This window comes from Stegodyphus dumicola, chromosome 9 (assembly GCF_044657685.1).
Source record: "Stegodyphus dumicola isolate Sdum_Otavi_A_Nest chromosome 9, ASM4465768v1".
Lineage (NCBI taxonomy): Eukaryota > Metazoa > Arthropoda > Arachnida > Araneae > Eresidae > Stegodyphus > Stegodyphus dumicola.
In genome coordinates this window covers 152,256,844-152,274,806 of record NC_140776.1, presented here as the reverse complement: position 1 = coordinate 152,274,806, position 17,963 = coordinate 152,256,844, and the positions used below count along the sequence as shown (strand labels likewise).

General features: G+C 32.8%; 1 protein-coding gene across 1 annotated transcript in view; it reads left to right on the top strand.

Moving 5' to 3' along the window:
- The window catches only part of LOC118181525 (nose resistant to fluoxetine protein 6-like), a 58,444-nt gene that overhangs the window by 15,467 nt on the left and 25,014 nt on the right, over positions 1-17,963 (top strand). Inside the window, exons 5-9 of the mRNA XM_035350693.2 lie at positions 3,893-3,978; positions 8,721-8,891; positions 11,454-11,547; positions 13,410-13,502; positions 17,272-17,437. Of these exons, the coding sequence (XP_035206584.1) occupies positions 3,893-3,978; positions 8,721-8,891; positions 11,454-11,547; positions 13,410-13,502; positions 17,272-17,437 (610 nt within the window). The remainder of the gene's footprint in view (positions 1-3,892; positions 3,979-8,720; positions 8,892-11,453; positions 11,548-13,409; positions 13,503-17,271; positions 17,438-17,963) is intronic.

Sequence of the window (17,963 nt, the reverse complement as noted above, 5' to 3'; positions counted from 1 at the left end):
TATGGACTTCCTACACACTGGTGACCCGTTTCCGCCTTTTGACGGTAATAAAGAGATTTAAATCATATTTTATGTGTTTTAAATTTGATCAATCCAGCCAGTTCATATTATTTGAAACTGAATCTTATTATTCCCTTCCTTTTTTTCATATTCTAACCCCTCGCTATAAACGAGACTTTACAGCTACTGTTTACCGCAAGTATTTTCCGTTTATTTTTTTTACTATACTAAATATTTCAACTTACTAAACAAAACAAATGGCTCCTTTTTTTCGCTTATGTACATGGTACTCTCAGGGTTTGTTCTTCGGAACCTGCTGATGACATATTTATATTTTCCGGCAATTATAAAGAATATTTAATCATTATCTTATATATTATGGATTAGATTGCTTTAGTTATTCATTTCACGTTTGCTACTTAGTCTGATAATTCCCTTCCTTTTCCTCATATTATAATCATTTGCAATAAACTTGATTTAAGAACTGCTATTCACGGTAGACTATTTTCTGTTTGATTGCCTCACTATGCTGAATTTTGTGATCCTGCTACCCTAACAATGGCTTCTTATGTATACGACTAACCATCCAAAATGCAGCAAGAAGGACAACCAGATATCAAAGCTAAATTTATTTCAGAGATTTACGTGTTAATTAGTTTGAAATAAATCCTTCTCTTGGGTGAGGAAGACAAGAAAATGAGTAATGAGTTTTGCCTCCACGTTTGGTCAATAACCACTGCCAGTCATCGCGGCAATGAGTGAAATAGGCTATGGATATGGTGTTGTGGAATGGCAGTCCAGGATGCCTCTACGTAGCTAAACTTCATCTGGTGCACCCACTGATGAACTGGCCGCTGGGCTAGGCGTTCTGCAACCATTGACCAAACATGTTCGATTATGGTTAGGTCTGGCAAAACGGGCAGACCAGGTTAGTCAAGAAGTTTTTAGTCCAGTTGGCTAAGAAGAACGCTTGGACATTGCGTGCTACGTGTCGTCAACTACAGCTTGTTGAAATGTGGCAGCCCTAAAGGTAAGGAAGGAGAACAGGCTGAAAAACCTTAGAGATAAACGTTGGCTGGTAAATGAGTCGATAATATGTACTAGGGGTCGTGCGAATGGAATCTAATACCACTCAACATCATAACACTGGGGACGGGGCCAGTATGACTGTGTATATCACAACAGTCGAGCAGCTTTTCTCCACCGTCTCTCCAAACTCTAATCTAACCATCGTGGTACTGCACGACGAAGCTTTGGTTCATCCGAAAACACAATGTCTTCATTTCCGCCATTCCGTGCACCATTGCAAACGCCTGTGGTAAACGTTTAAGCGAAACATTGAACACTTAACGTACAGTCCATCGTACGGTAAACGAAGTCGAATTTTTCCTGCAGACACCGATTGTTGTGTCACAGATTGCATTCGCTGTGATACGGTTACGGATGTGGCAGTGCCCTCTATGAGTCCTATGCGCACAATATGCTTCTCTAGGAGTTAATGAGGCGGTTCCTATTGCTCCTGCCCATCAGTCGTTCCCATCTCCATCCACCGATTCCACACTCACATGACTGTTGCTCAGCTAGGTCCGATATATTGACCTGTTTCCTGGGAAGGATAATCCACAATCTTTGTATGCAACAATTCTACCTCGGTCGACCGCATTAACGTGCTCAAATGTTGCTCGTGTTTTTCTATAAGGCAAACTTCTCGTTATTCAAAATGGCAGTTTTTCCTTTTTTCATATACGGATTTTAAGGAACACTGCAGTCGCCCACTATATGCAGGTGTGAAGTTATAATCATTTGCATATTTAATCGCAGTATATACATGATGCAAGCTTCATGCTGTTTGGATATTTGCTTCCCGGTGTTGCATTTTGGATGACCAGCAGTTTATATCGTGCTAAGAATATCTGCTTTCGTATGAACTCAGTGACCTGAAACTGGCTGCCAGTAGCAGAGTATTTTCTCCCCCAGTCATTGCTAAAGCCCTTAAATATTTTTCGTTCATCGTTCGGTGTTTTTGAACATACTGCAGACTAAGAGAGCGGTAAAACGGCATATCAAAAAACATGGAACTTATGTTCGAGAAAGAGAAATAAACAAATCTTCAATGACTAATCATAATGGGAATTCACTCAAAATTTTGATTTTGGTTTCCATGAAGATTTTCTCATTCACAAAATTCATCTAAATTAATAACATAATTTAATCTTAACATTTTCAGAATTCTTATGCACTAGTTTTCCACGTTTCCTTACTATTTTTCTCGAAAAAACGGCTCTGCATTAGTTTTCGCTTTGTTCTACACCTTGCCCCCCCCATCCAAGTAGAATATTTCTCGCTCTTCTCGTTTACGCTAAAATGGTTTTCGCCCCTGCAGAAGAGGATTCGGTAGAATTTTATTCAAAGCGAAAATAAGGTTGCTTTTTTGCTTAACCATAAAATTTATATTGGCGTGTTTCTCTTCCCCCCCTTTTTTTTTTACTTCCTTGTACGAAGTAAAAAGAAAGTATTGAAATCGCGAAAGATTTCGAGAAAAATATTGCATGCCGATTTACTAAAGCCATAAAAACCTTAACCGGAAGATAAGAACAACATAATTCAAACGTTTTTAAAGCAAAAAATGCACAATTTACAAACATAAGAATAAAGAAACAGATCACTGAGCCGAGTAACAGAGTGAATATATAGTATATACATATATTTATATACTTTTGGTGCGGCCACCCGCAACCAAAATTCGCGATGCACATCTACATGATATAGAAGTTTTATATACAAATTTTCAACATCTACTCGTTTTTGAGTTATGCGAGATACGTACGTCATACGTATCTCGCATAGCTCAAAAACATCTGTATGTACGAACGTACAGACGCCACGAAAAAATCTCTACATATTCATTTTAAATTAGGTTTATTCTGTCCTTACGTGCAGATGTTACGCAAAAAAATCGTTAAATTGAATTCGATAGCGGTCAAAATGGATATTTTCGTTGAAATATGATACGGAAAATTTTTTGCGATTACAATACTTCCTTTTTATTTAGTACAAGGAAGTAAGAAGTATAATTTATTTGTTTGCTATTCTTCTGATTGTTCTTATTCAAAAGATTAAAGAAATTCGAAAACCTTTAAAAATTTGGATTCGCATTCAAATTCAACAAAATTTACGATTTATCCCGTCTTTAGTTTTTAAGCTTAAATTTATAGAAAATAAAGCAAATTCACAAATTTAAGTTCTTCAAGTTTTGAGTTTAAAGCCCATATCTATAAATGAATTAGATTGAAACTGGACCTTCAACTGATACTTCAGAAGCATCTAGCTCACAGGTGGGGTGACAAACCTATTGCGTCACTTCCGAAGTCTTTAGTCTCTGGATATTCATGAATATCTATACTTGATGTTCTGGTGTTTATAAATGTTCATCGACATCATGAATGTTTACTTGCAAATGCCAGCAGCATTCTCTTCCTGGTCATTCTTTTCAGTCTGTGTAACCGCCAGTTCGATGTGTTAATAAATACATTTATTTAAATTTTACGAACGTCGTCCGACTATTTTCTACGGTTATTCAGAGATCGGTTTCTACGGTTATTGGTATTAATAGCGTAACCGTAAAATTAAAAATCCACGTCTAAGAACAATATTTATGGCCATAAAGCCTGTAACCATCGTTTTTTAGCATCCTGTAAATTATGTTATATGCTATAAATAATTGTGCCGCATTTGCTTAAAAGATACATAAAGAACAAAATTGACCTGATGTAAATTTTAAGCTAATTTATTCAAGTCACGAAATAAAGAGACTTTGAGTTTCAAATATTAATAATTTCTTTCTGTATATGATTTTGAGATAGGCAAATATATTAAAAATTTCTCATTTCAGTACGCTTTATGCTCTTTTTGGATTATTAGTGTTTCTTGGCACATCGTTTGACATCTATTGTTCCAAGAAGAAAATAGTTTTTCAAAGTAAGTGTTTTCAGTTTATGTATGAAATCAAAAGTAATTATAAATATTAAAGGCAGAATTATCTTTAAAATTGTTTAGGTTTTCATAAAAAAAACTAAATATTCGGGAAATATAAGAATATGCTCCTATCTTGTTAGAATATATTCCAAATAGCATGAATTCAATGTTGGGAGGTTTAGCTAACGTTTTTCAAAAACAAAAGATATTTTATTTATATTTAAAACATATCTACATTTAAAGACAAATTAATTAATATCTTTAAAATTTTATACCAGCTTTTGCATCTGTTGTTCATTCACATGTTTGAATCAACCTAATAAATTTCGTGTGACGATTATCTGCTAGAAATCCAATAGCTTTCCTTGTAAATTGTAAAAGTACATAATAACGATCTGAAAATAAAATAAGGTAAAGTAAATGCTGTCTTTAACACCAAAAATGCTTATTTTTCCTTATAGTACTTTTTATGCTTTCTTCAGACTTAAAATTCTACGCGTAATCATTTTAAAACTAAACAAATGGTAATTTTAAACTTGCAAAGAAAGAAAAAATGAGCTATATGAGATTGTGTGAATCCAAACAAAATTATTAAAATTTATCGAATCGTTTGGCAATCGACTTCAAAATTATTGTCGTATTTTCGCATTGTGTCGCCGATTGCAAAAGAAAGACTGACAGAGTATTGTTGCTTACATTTAAGGTTCTGATAATACGACGATTGATTTTTGCATTTAATTATATACTTTTTTCTGTACTTAATTTACACAGCTTTACGAAAATAATTTGGTATCTCACGTGAGGCAAAAAAAATTAACATTTATACCATTGATTTGGATGAGTTTATTTTCCGCATAGTCGAAAAAGCTATATTTCTTTATTTTACCTATAGAGATCTTTTTGAAGAGCAGCATGGTCCAGTTACCCCATTCATTCACGCAAGCTTTTCAAATACCACCCATCGCTCTCACGTGGGATCTTCTATTTGCATTGGAAAACGAAGGACACTAAAATTCCATGGATGAAACTTCGCGTATTTTAAATAGAATGTAGCTAGTTATGCAACATATATACCACATCTTTTCACTCTTTGTAGTTTAAAGACACCAGTGAATGTGATTGTGCTGCTAGGTAATTTGTCTCTGAAGACTACTAGTTTTCATTCTATCATATACTAGTTATCATTCATATCACTTGAAATTTTTCAATTGATAAAAGTTCACGAACTTAACTCGGGCAGGGTTTCAAACTGAGTCTAACATCCGAATTCGCGCATACCAGAAACACACAACAATAATAAAAATTTTGGAGAAATAATTTGGATTCCCAAATTAGAAATTTTTTTGAACGCTAGTCTATATTTTATTGTTTTTCAAACCTAAATGGCGCATCTTCATCAAATACCTTTTTACACGAAGCAAATGGAAATTGTCCTCCAAAAAGGCTTCGTAAAGCTTAAAATCTTTCGGCTACCTTTCCAAAATGTGCTTTTCGGTCAGCATTGATGAACTTATATTTTACCTTTTACGAGAAGTTTTGTCAAATTATGGAATTTTATTGCTGTTGGTAACAATATTCCGATGTATATAGTTACTTTTGAGTTTAATTACTCTGCCCTCGGATGATTTCTTTTACCCTGAGAATAAGTCTGAAACCCGACTTGTTGACTTACCCATATGACTTTCTTGCGCTTTAGTTACACAAAATGCCTCTTTATACAACCATGAATATATTTTTTGAAAATAATAGTTAAAATACTTTTCCTGCGTTCCATAGAATTTTCTGATAACTATAATCTTTGTTATCGTAAAAGGTTTTACAGCCATTCAGGAAATGGTTAATTTAAAGCTATATTCAAAACTAATAGAAACTGTCAGTTTAATCTGTCCATTATAAGGCAAAATTCAGAAACAGTGTCCCATAAAGCGCTTTTGAAGCGAAATTCAGTATATAATTAGACATACATGCAAATTATTTTGTGTTACACTTTTTTTGGAATTGTTTACATAAGGATATAATAACTTACGTTAGCTGAACCACGAGAAAGTATTTCTGGAGTAATTTATGAAGGCAACGGATTCCCAAATTTTCATGTTAATTTGCTAAATGGTTCTAAACTCTTTTCTATAGTTCTTCTGCATTAAATATAAGACATTGAAATTCTTGTTAATTTTTCATTCACAGTATTAATATGATTATCAGTATTATATATTTGATGCAAGAAGATCGTTACTAAAGAAAACCGACCTCGTTCAAAAGGCCGATTTCGGCTAAAAATCTCAATTTGATTTATTTAACATTTTTACAACCCGCATTCTTAGGTATCAAAAGCAACTATTATTTTTTTATTAGAAGTGGAGATATACCAGCTTTTCTGAGAGACGAAACACCGGAAGTTATTGTCCGCCAGTTCAGAAGCCAAAGTTTAAAGAGCACTAAAAGATGCAGTTCTCATCCTTTTTTAAGATTTTTTAAAATTAAATTAGTTTAAACATTTCAATATATCTGGAGAATCTGGCAAAGTGTTTTCATTATTTATTTTCTCATTTTCGTTTGACAACGGGAATAGTTGTTATCATGTAACGTGTTAATCTGAAAACTTTAAGAGGGATATTTGTTTAATTGTTCTTTTTTATGATTTATGTTCACAGCAACCATGGTAACTCTAAAAGCTTCTTATAGAACCATTTGAAATTTTTGACACAGGATTTACAAATTATTACGCATGATGTGGGGTAGGCGTAAGTAATTTGAATTATATCAGTTTTCTTTCAACGGTGTATAAATTCTTTTTTAAACTTTTGAATGTTGACTGATATTGGCCATACATTACATTTTTTCTCCCTTATTTTAGTTCATTGTATACTTATGGTTAGTATATACAGAAGCTGAACACTATTTTTATGACGATTTTGCAAAGATTGATATATAAACAAACCTTAGAATTTTATTTTCTAATATGTTCAATCTTATAGTCCGTTGTGCTATCATATTACATCTTGATTTCTAAGGTAAAAGTCCTTTTCTTAAAGCATCAGAGTTGATTATATTCCACTCCTCCTTCACAATCTTCTAGAGTCCATCCAATTTTTGCCATGCTGCTTATAAAGAGCTCGTTTTAAAAGTCCAAATGTATAGTAATATATAGGAAGCACATCAGGACACTTGGGTAGGATACATTTAAAGGCAATATCTTTAATTCCGGTTTCATTTCTCATTTTTTCAAAAAATAAAGCAGTAGATTTAGAGGTATGGCTTGGAGCCTAATGCTGATGAAATTTAACACCGTGAAGATTGTTTGGATAAAGAAATGCAATTTCTTCTTTAAAAACAGATGTTAAAACATATTTCTGATAGTAATCTGAATTAATTTTGAAGTTTTCCTTATTTTAAGTTTTCTGTTATCTAGTAATAACCATAAACGCTTTAGAAAAAGTTTCCTTGTTTTCCATGAATCAACATATTAAACCTATTTCGCCTCTTTTTGATAGTAAATCGATATTTTCTCTATTGCAATCAGATAAGCATATCCAAGCGTCATCAACTGTAACCATACGAGTATATTTCCATATTTTACCTGCCAAATAATTTCATACAGCAATCTGCACATAGTCTTACGCTGAGAAACATGTTTCGGTGTTAGGTGACGAACATCATGTTTTTTGTTTTGATTAGCTTTAAATCAGATTTTATAATTTTGTTCACATTTCCTACAGACATATTTAAAAATTTTGCAATAGCTCTTTGCCAGATTTTATAATTTTGTTCACATTTCCTACAGAGATATTTAAAGATTTTGCAATAGCTCTTTTACGGGCTGTATTTTCCTTTAAAACATGAGATGCGACTTTAGATTTAATAAGGATCTGTCCGTACTTTTCATGGATATGCATTTTTTGCCATTTTCACAGTCAGATGTAAACTTTGACGTTTCCTTTCTTTCATATGAATTGCATCACTTATTTTACGTGTGTAAATATTAAAACTATGCTTTTTATATCTTTTTTTGTAATTGAATACGAGTATTTCTCTTCGGACAGCGCAATAATATAGCCTTAGATTCACTGTTTATTTTTCAGCAACATTTTAAAGAAAAGAATATTTTTAAAGCTGCAGACGATAACTAAACGTTATTCCAATTGGATGCTAGTCACATTTATATTTTAAAATTAAAACTAAAATTCATGGAGAAAATCAAAATCGTTACAAAAATGTGTGAACACTCTCTGTATAACATAATCAAAATGTTTTTTAATCTTGATTATTTTCTTGTCAATCAATAATGGTTGTTATTTTTATTCGATTTAGAATTTAAAAGTTTCTGCCTAAATTTCACAAAATAAAGAATTTATCACTTTTGTAGTAATTATATTTATGCCTGAATGCAATCCAATAAAGAATTTCATAAATTGAGAAATGTAATAAACATTTTGAAAAAAGTCCTTTGAACCAGGTGGTCGGTTAGCAAATTAATATTAATATGAGGTTTTTGAATGTATTCCATATTCATAATATTCACATTCATAATCATTAGCGAATCCGGGCATTAAGGTAATAATTACCATCATAACATTCATTCCCAACTAACGAGTCGGAATAATGCAGATAAACGGATTTTATAAAGCATGTGGGTTAACTTCCAGTAAAAAGATAAGCATATTTACTAGAATTTTAACAAATCTTAATTCTGAATAAATGTTTTTCAGTACTATTATCAAAAAATTCAAATTGCCTCTACTTTTCAGACACTAGCAGCAGAGTTCTTTTGGCATTTTCCTTACCAGCTAATTTCAAAAAATTGATGGATACCAAGACCAGCTCCTTTAATTTATCATGCTTGCATGGGATTAAATTCTTTTCCTCTACATGGGTTTTACTGGGCCATAATTACTTCGTCATCAACTTCTATTTATTAGGTAACTATTCTACTGTTAACTTGAAATCTCTTGAAGAATAATTGATTTTCATCAGGCTATTTGTCATTCAATAAATTCAAAGATTGTACCCAAATTGTGAAACACATAATTCTTTTATACTTCATATATTCTTAACCTCTGTCTAATAATGATTCAGTGATGTTTAAACTCGAACATAATTTAAAACCTCTGAAATTGGTCATTTTATGATTTTTTATATAGAATATTAAATTAAATGTTGTTGTGTTACATTTTTCTGCAGCCGAAGACAGAAAATTATAAAATGATGGAATGTTGATATTATGTTCTACTTATTAGCGCGCCAATATTTTTACACTTCTCAGTGGTAATGAGATTACTAATAAAATATCTATTGATTGAAATATCAGGGGGATATTTATTAGCATAATAGTAAGCTGCAAGTTGACATTTTTTCTGACAATACAGCTAAGTATTTATTAGCAAGCAGCAGAAGTTATGGATATTTTATTAGCAATCTTCTTGTGTTACCCGGTTTTTTACAATTATATTTTTTTATCACAGCAATATAAAATATTTTTTTATTTCTTGCAAGCAGCATAATTTTTGTTTGAATAACTTCAGTATAGAAAGCGCTTTCACCGACTTTTACAAATATCATCGTTACAGATTTTTGCACTCCTCAAAGAATTTGGTCAAAAATTAAAGAAAAGTGTTAATTCTTAATTATACCAATGGCCCAGCTCTTTTAAACTCCGCTAAACTAACATTATCGGTGACGCAAAAGCATTTTTTCGGATTAAGTGCTCCTCAAAAATAAGAATGCATTTTGGAGCGAATATTGCTGCAATCTTTGTAAAATTTCGTGATAACATGAGAATATTATATTCTTCAGAAATGTAAGAGAAATGTCTTTAAATTATAAAAAATCCATAATAGCTTAAGGGGACTCATACACCTTAAAACCCATAAGATGTTCGAATAGGTGACTGTTGCAAGAATTGGGATTACTTATTTATTTTAAAAGCAATTACTATCAACGTTTTACAGCTGACTACATAGTATAGCTAAATAATAATTTCTGAAATAGTAATCAGAAACTTTGTGTTGCCACAAATATTTTTATAATTTAATCTGCTTTGTGACAACATTTTTCATCATGTTTCCAACTTGCGCGCACAGTTTAAAACATTCTGTTTCATAATTTAATTCCATATTTAATATATAGCTTTTATAACATTTGGAAACTACTGTGAACCTAAAATTTTAAAAATTTCATTTTAAATTTTTATTTTATTTGGAGTTGAGTTTATAAAAAGTATTTTATTAACAAAATTTGTAATGTTTTCGTCCATAAAATTTTTCAATATTAAAATATTCATCGGATTGTTAGTTCAGTTAGAAAATAGTGTCCATATAAAGAATTCCATCAAATTTCAAGTATGTACCATTAGCCATTTTTAAAATATCATGCGCGCAAGGTGGAAACATGGCGAAATATTTTGTCACAAAGAGGATTAAATTACAAAAATATTTGTGGCAACACAAACTTTCTGGTTACTATTTTCCAAAGCAGTTATATTATGTAGTCAGCTGTAAAAAGTTGGAAGTAATTGCTTTTAAAATAAATAAAATATCCCAATTCTTGCAACAGTCACATATTCTAAGATCATGAGGGGTTTAAGGTGTAAATGAAAACTGCTTTGTAACAAGCTTTGAATTGTAACAGCAAGAAAATGAATTCATAGTTCATGAAAGCAACAGTAACTTTTACGTAACTAAAATTTATAATAATTCTTTACAACATTTTGTATTTTATAATGAGAATCATAAAACCAAATGCTGAGATAAAATTTATTATAAAATCCGTATAAATGTATTTTAAATTAAGCAGTAGTAAGAAAAGAAGAAAATTAGAGACTGCATAGAATGTTTCAACTCCTATTAAAGTACCGTTATGTTTTTAAACGCTAGCTGTTTGATCAGCCAGCCTAAAATAGTAATTACATGTAAGTATGTATATATGTGTGTAAGTAACAATAATTTTTATGAATCTAGGTAGTGTTATTGCAAAAAATATTTAAAGATGTTTATTATAAACTTATAAACCAAAAGTACTACTTTAAAAATTATTTTAAACAAGAAAATTGTATACAATGAGTTTTAATTTCGGTACAGCGGGTAATTTCATTGAATTCAGTAGCAGAATTTTTGTATTTTTTATTACACTGATTTAATCAACAGATCCGACACAACGGTTATTGTATAATTTTATTAATATGAAAATTGCTTTTAATTACGCTCTGAAAAATGTTAAAAATGAAGCAAAGTACTTTAGAGTAGTTTAATTTCTCAATGTATTAAAGCATTAAAGCAACTTATTATTTAACAATTAAATATAAAACATGAAATATGAATCGGTATATATTACAAATGTTCACATTAAATTTTATTTAGCTTTTTTTCGTTAAAAACATAAATACAACAAAATGTATTCATTAGGAAGTAACGTGTGCGGTCTTAACGGTATACGCGCGTTAATTCTCGCTTGTTTAAATTTATTATCTTTTTTTTATTTTACAGATAATTTGAACAAAGTGTTAGACTATTCCAGAGATTTCGCATTCCAAGCAATAGTCAATGCTACTTATGTAGTTGATACTTTCTTCTGCATTGGGTAAGTTATGAACAACAGTAAACTTTTATTATTGTATTTTAACTTTTCCTATTTCCTGGAAATCTCCTGAGATAATATGTCCTAATCGTTTTGTCAACTGGGACTATTTGTCCCAATCACCTAGGATATTGTGATAATAACCTTACATTACATGTGAATAAATAATAAAGTTAAATCAAATGTACCGAATATTTTATTCTTACCCAAAAAAGTACAAGTTAAGTATGATATAGCCTAAAGCAGTCTTTTCGAAGTGCAACCTGATGCAATTCCTTAAAAAACACTGCAAGCATAAAAACCCATTTAAAAAAGAGTTTTTTTTAACCAATAGGGAATGAAATCTAATCTGTGGGACGTATGTGCCCATTAGGACCGAAAGGGTTAAATTGTTGCCCGAATTCAATTTTGATCAGTTTCATGAAGCACGTACTTACGCACGCTAATATAGTTCAGTACTAGCGTGCACGTTTCTGTGTAAATTGAACTGGATATTCGAAAGATTGATTGGATATTCGAAAGATTGGTTGGAGTACTTGCTTAAGAGTACTCCAAAACATTTTGGTACGTTTAGCTCTGAATGCGTTTTTCTCCCTATTGTCATTCTTTTGAGATAGAAAATCAGTTTTCTACTTTCTCAAATAGTTGATAGCAATATTTGTATAACAGCTGGTATGTAACTAATATCCCCACTGCTTTCTGCGAATATTCCCTCAGGACTTTATGCTAAGGTACATAGGGACATAGAAAGACAAAGGCGAACGGACGACGATATTGAATCATTCATTTCGCTTTATGAAAAAATATTCTAAAATTCCAAGATACCAAAAATATGGTATCGAGAAAAAACGAAATCGAAAAAAATGTTTAGTTACCACAAAAGCAACAGAATGATTTTCCCCAAGTGACCGGCGAGTATCAATTTAATGCATTCATTGGGAGAAACTTAATACTTATATGTCATTTAACCGTCTCATCACCAAGAGCGTCGCCAAAATTGTCCAACAAGGGGCTAATGGATTTTGCACCCTCGTAAATGGAGAAATTCTGCATCGATTTTGACAGAGAATACCTCAGGAGACAGACTGCCATCCATCCTTCATACCGTTAAACCTCTAAAGAGGCCCTGCATCTCGTCAGTACTTTAAGTACCACAACTCAACATAAATTCTATACTTACTAGCATCAAGGTCTTTTTTGGAATTCGAATCTTGGCCTAACATTACAGTAGCCAGCAGAGCTAACCATATACCGACTAACCGTCATACCGTCAGGGAGGCACAATGAAAATACAAAGAGTTTCATATTCATTGGGCGAAGAAAGTATACCTATGAGCGCTGTAATTATTTTATTTTGGTAAATTAAATTTACAGTGAAACAGTAGTTGTCCAACTAAAGATGTTCTATGTTGTGACCCTCCGGTGACACCGAAAGTGTACTATGTATTCGTTTTGTCCTATTCAATAGGAAACCGCCTGTACCCCAACAAAATATTCGAATTAAATCTCAGAAGAATGCATTTCATATTAATTCAATAATTAATTAAAAACAGCAATTTTATTATTATGTTTTTTATGTTTCTTCTTCGACATGCTGAATGTTATGACCTAATACAAACACAATGAGAAGTCAATAATAAGTCAGATAAGTCAGAACAACAACAACGAAAATTCATGCAGAAATTTTTTGTCACTAATTCTTTTGTTTTTCAATAAACGAGCATCGGCACATTTACTTTAATTTACTTAAAAGAATTATACCAAACACACTTTAGAGATGTTATTTATGAACTATAGTAAATTTACATAAATTATGAAACAGAATTTTTTTTCTAAACTTAATTATCATATTTTTTTTTTCCCAGAGGATTATTGGTATCTTACTTATCTGTCAAGCATGTGATAGAAGGTGGTCAAAAATTCAACATTCCACTTTACATATTTCACAGGATTTGGAGGTAAGACTTAACGCCGCTTCAGAAAAATGTGAATCCATTTTACCTATTTCATTTATATTGATGCCCACTAGCAGCCGAACGGTAAAGGTGCTGAGTACATAGTTCGGTCAAGAGTTTTAATCCCGGTGAATGGTCTGGCTGCATGGGCATTTTCTTAGTTTATCTAATGCATAATGTGTATACAAGTCAGTTTTTCTTATAAAGTCCTCCACGAAAGCATTCCTGCCCTTAGGCAAATAGCCCCCTTCGAGTGCTTTGCCATAAAAAATAAACCAAGGGATTTATATCGAATACAGAAATTCAAAGGCGATGTCATCAGATATGATAGTGATAAAATATTCTTTTAGTTAATTTAATCAGTTTTGACAGCGCACAGGAGGATTATCAGCCAAAGAAACAATGCCTTCAAGGTGGACTTTTTGAGGAAAATTGACTCGTTTTTATATTACACAAGGAGAATGTCACAGAGAAGCTCATGTAGTTTATCCGTCTGCTGCACAGATCTATCAGCATTCAGCGATCTTGTACATTCAATTTCTGTTAGGCCAATAAAAGCTAGAGAAATAATCATCTGAATATGTTGTAACTTTTCTGATAGATGATTAAGAAAATAATACTTCTTTGGGCTAAAATAATTGCTTTCAAAGACAGAATTTGCATGCTTTATTCATATAAATATAGTGCATTTTATAATAATATAGAAATGTTTTGGTGATGCGAATACCCTTCTTGCAAGAAAGGCAGCAGTTGCATCTTTATTTGGTATGTTATTTGCGTTATTTAGAATGTTTTTAGGGAATGATATTTCTAATCGAGAATTCATAACTAATACTTTGGATTTGAGTTTTGTGGAAGAACCTTTCCCCAAAAAAGACTTTTGTTTATTTATATACGCCTTATGTTACACATTCTTGACGAATTAAAATCACATTATCCCTCCCCCCCCCAGTTTTGGTTGTCGTAGATGTCTTTTTCCATAATTATTTTAGTTTTGGTTTTTCGGCTTTTTATAGGTTTAAACGAGGGCTGTGGCGTCGGTAGGGAAAATAACTGACACCGACTCCGGGTGTCACTCTTGAAATTTTAAAGACTCCGACTTCCTCATATATATATAAACATATACACATGTGTTACAGCTCAATTTTTTACTTCCTTGTATAGTAATCGCGAAACGTTTCAGGCAGCATATTTCAACGAAAATATCCATTTTGACCGCTATCGAATGCAATTTAACGATGTTTTTGCGAGATATCTGTACGTAAGGACAGAATAAAAGACTCTTCCTCCCCCCAGAAAAAATTATAAAACTGATTTAAAATTAATTCTGAAGAGAATTTTTCGTGGCGTCTGTGCGTACGTACGTATGTACGTACGTATCTCGCATAACGCAAAAACAAGTAGCTACAGAACGTTGAAATTTTTTATGTAGGACTGCTATAACATGTAGATGTGCACCTCGTATTTTGGTTGCAATCGGCCGCACCAAAGTATATAAATATATCTCAAAATCTAATTCATCAATGGAAGAGGATGATAGAGAGTCAGCTGCAATGTGCATAGTCTAAAAGTCTTGATTTGAATACTCCAGTTATTCTGAGAATAATTTCATTCTTAGTGAAAGTTCAGAGATGACTTTCTTTGCCTTTTTAATTTGTTCTTCATCTACCAAGTTCGGTGTTTTGGATCTGTATATATAGAACACAGCAAGATTTCATTGTCTAATAAATTAGTTTCTCTTTTCTTCATTGAAGAAATAATTCCTTCTGCAATAATCTGTCCCGTTTTAGAAAGAATAAACATCACATTTTGCCATTCTTGCAGAAGCAAGACTTCTGTTAATTCTTCAGATTGTGGCTTTTTTGTGGTTATATATGGTGTAGAAAAAAGAGTTTCCAGTTCTGCAAGATCATTCCACAATCTTTCTACTAGTGAAACATTAGGCTTATCTACATCTTCTGTAAAAGTTCTTAATTCTAACAAACTCTTTATCATCAAAAGTGCACTTCCCCATCGCGTTGCTTGATTAATAATTGCTCCTTTTCCTGCTCGCCTCCTAAGAATGGCATCACTTTTGGGAGTCCTTGCTACTATTGCTGCTTACTTAAATTTAACAATGAGATTTGTAGCATGGGTACTAATGAGCATTTGATGCATTTCCAGCCATAAAATCCTTTTTCTAGTTGTGAATTACGCTACAATAATGCTCTCTTTGAGCTGAAGAAGTAACTAAATAATCAGTTTAATGAATAATGGCGAATATCACACCCATCCTCATCTTTTACATTTATTTATTAATATGTCAATCAAATGGAAAATAAATAAATATTTTTAATGTATATAGTCCATAAATAACCACACTGGAATACTGGGTAATGAAATTGCAGATGCAATAGCCAAAAGAGCAGCAACTGACCCCCACGTTCGCACACTTGACATGCCTCTCCCGGGTTCGTTCTTAAAAGCTGAGCTCGAGAGAGAATTACTCAAACGTTGGCAACATCTCTGGGAGACAGAAACCACCGGCAGAAGAGTTTACAGATTTTTTCCAAAAGTCTGCCGTCTTCTAAAATCTGGCTCGTCTCACTTCACTCAGTATCTAACAGGACATGGTCCCTTCATGACTTACTTGCATCGCTTCAGACGACGCGAAAACGAGCATTGCTCATGCGGGATGGTAGGAGATCCGGACCACTATCTGTTCGCTTGCAGAGAGACCGCCAAATATCATCTTAGGCAACCAGTAGCAAACCACATCCATGCATGGGCCGAAGCTACTTCAAAAAATCGCAATGCATTGAAACGCGTATGCGATTGCATAAACATTGCACGCAAAATCTCAGACAGGCTGGAGTAATTCTCAGCCACCATCCTCGTCACCAGCATAGCCCCTGTATGCTCTGTACCTGTAGTGAACTAATTTTATCTTAAGTTAGCTTATTCGGCTTTTCTTATTCCCTGTATATATTTATCTCCTTGAACTGTAAACCTTGAATTATGAACCTTGAACTATGTATTTTGCCTCATTTTATCTATTGTTTCCACTGTTTTGCCTTTTTTTATTTTATGTATTGTTTTACTTTCTAGTATTTTACTTCTTATTACTTTTAGTATTTGTAACCACCTATCCATTACTCTGTAAATATGTAACTGGAATTGTTCTTCACGCCCGCAATGCACCCTTCTTCCATCTTGCACTATCGTCTTCGTCCAGCATTTGTTTGCACTGCCCCCAGCAGTCGTCTTGAGCACAATATGTATTTATAAGTGTGTCTTTTGTTCAAGTTATTTCCGTCAGCGGGGCTACCTGGCCGATATGCTAACTACCCAGTGGACCGGCTGCCTCGCTGTCGGTGGAAAGAAAGAAAGAAAGTCCATAAATAAAAATAATATCTCCTTTTGTCATTCATGTTTTTTCAATTTACTTTAATTTCATTTCAAATTTAAACTGTCTATTAAAAGCTGGAGTCGGAATCGGAGTCGACGTGTTTCTAGGTGACTCCCACTCTAACTCCTTTTACAAAAATATTTGCCTAACTCCGATTCCGACTCTACACCGCTGGTTTAAACTATGAATTTAGATTTTAATTAGTCTTTGCTTCTCTGTGGTTAAAGACAAAATTTCCATTTCGCTTGATTAAAACTTATCAAATCTATTCAAAATCTCGCATTATTTATTTCATTACTCTGCTTATTTTAATATGCAAATATCAATCATTTTAGCACGTTTTTATTGGAACTATATAGATTCTTTTATTTACAATACTTTCAGGGTTATGCCATTGACACTGATTGCAATGACGATAATGCTTTTGGTAGAGAAATTTGGTTCTGGGCCTATTTGGCATGAAACAGTACACGATTATGTTCAAGACTGCTACGATAATTGGTGGAGTTCTCTAATATTCATCAGCAATTTCTACAAAACAGAGAATATGGTTTGTATGGAAAAATTATACCATGTTTTTAAAGCTGAAAAGCATGTTTTTCTTAATTACAAAAATATTATTATCATTCATATTATAATAAAGTTAGGTTATTTGATTGATTGGTTGGCTTTAGATTAATGGCAAAGAACACTCACGCTATCTGCCTAAGGGGAAAGATGCCTTAAGATTTTTCTAAGGAAAACTGACTCGTATAACGTTACACACAGGGAAAAACACGCAAACGTCCATGCAGCCAGCTCCTTCACCTAGAACACAATCCAGGTCGAAACCACCAATATGCAGCCATTTCACCGATCAGTCGCTGGTGAACCCCTAGATTATTTAGATACAGCAAAGCATACGAGGGCTATCTACCTAAAAAAAAGGCTGCCTTCAAGCAGGACTTTTTAATAGGAGACTAGGGATATCCACCTAAAGAAAGGGCTGCCTTCAAGTAGGATTTTTTAATAGGAGACTACGGCTATCCACCTAAAGAAAGGGCTGCATTCAAGCAGGACTTTTTAATAGGAGACTA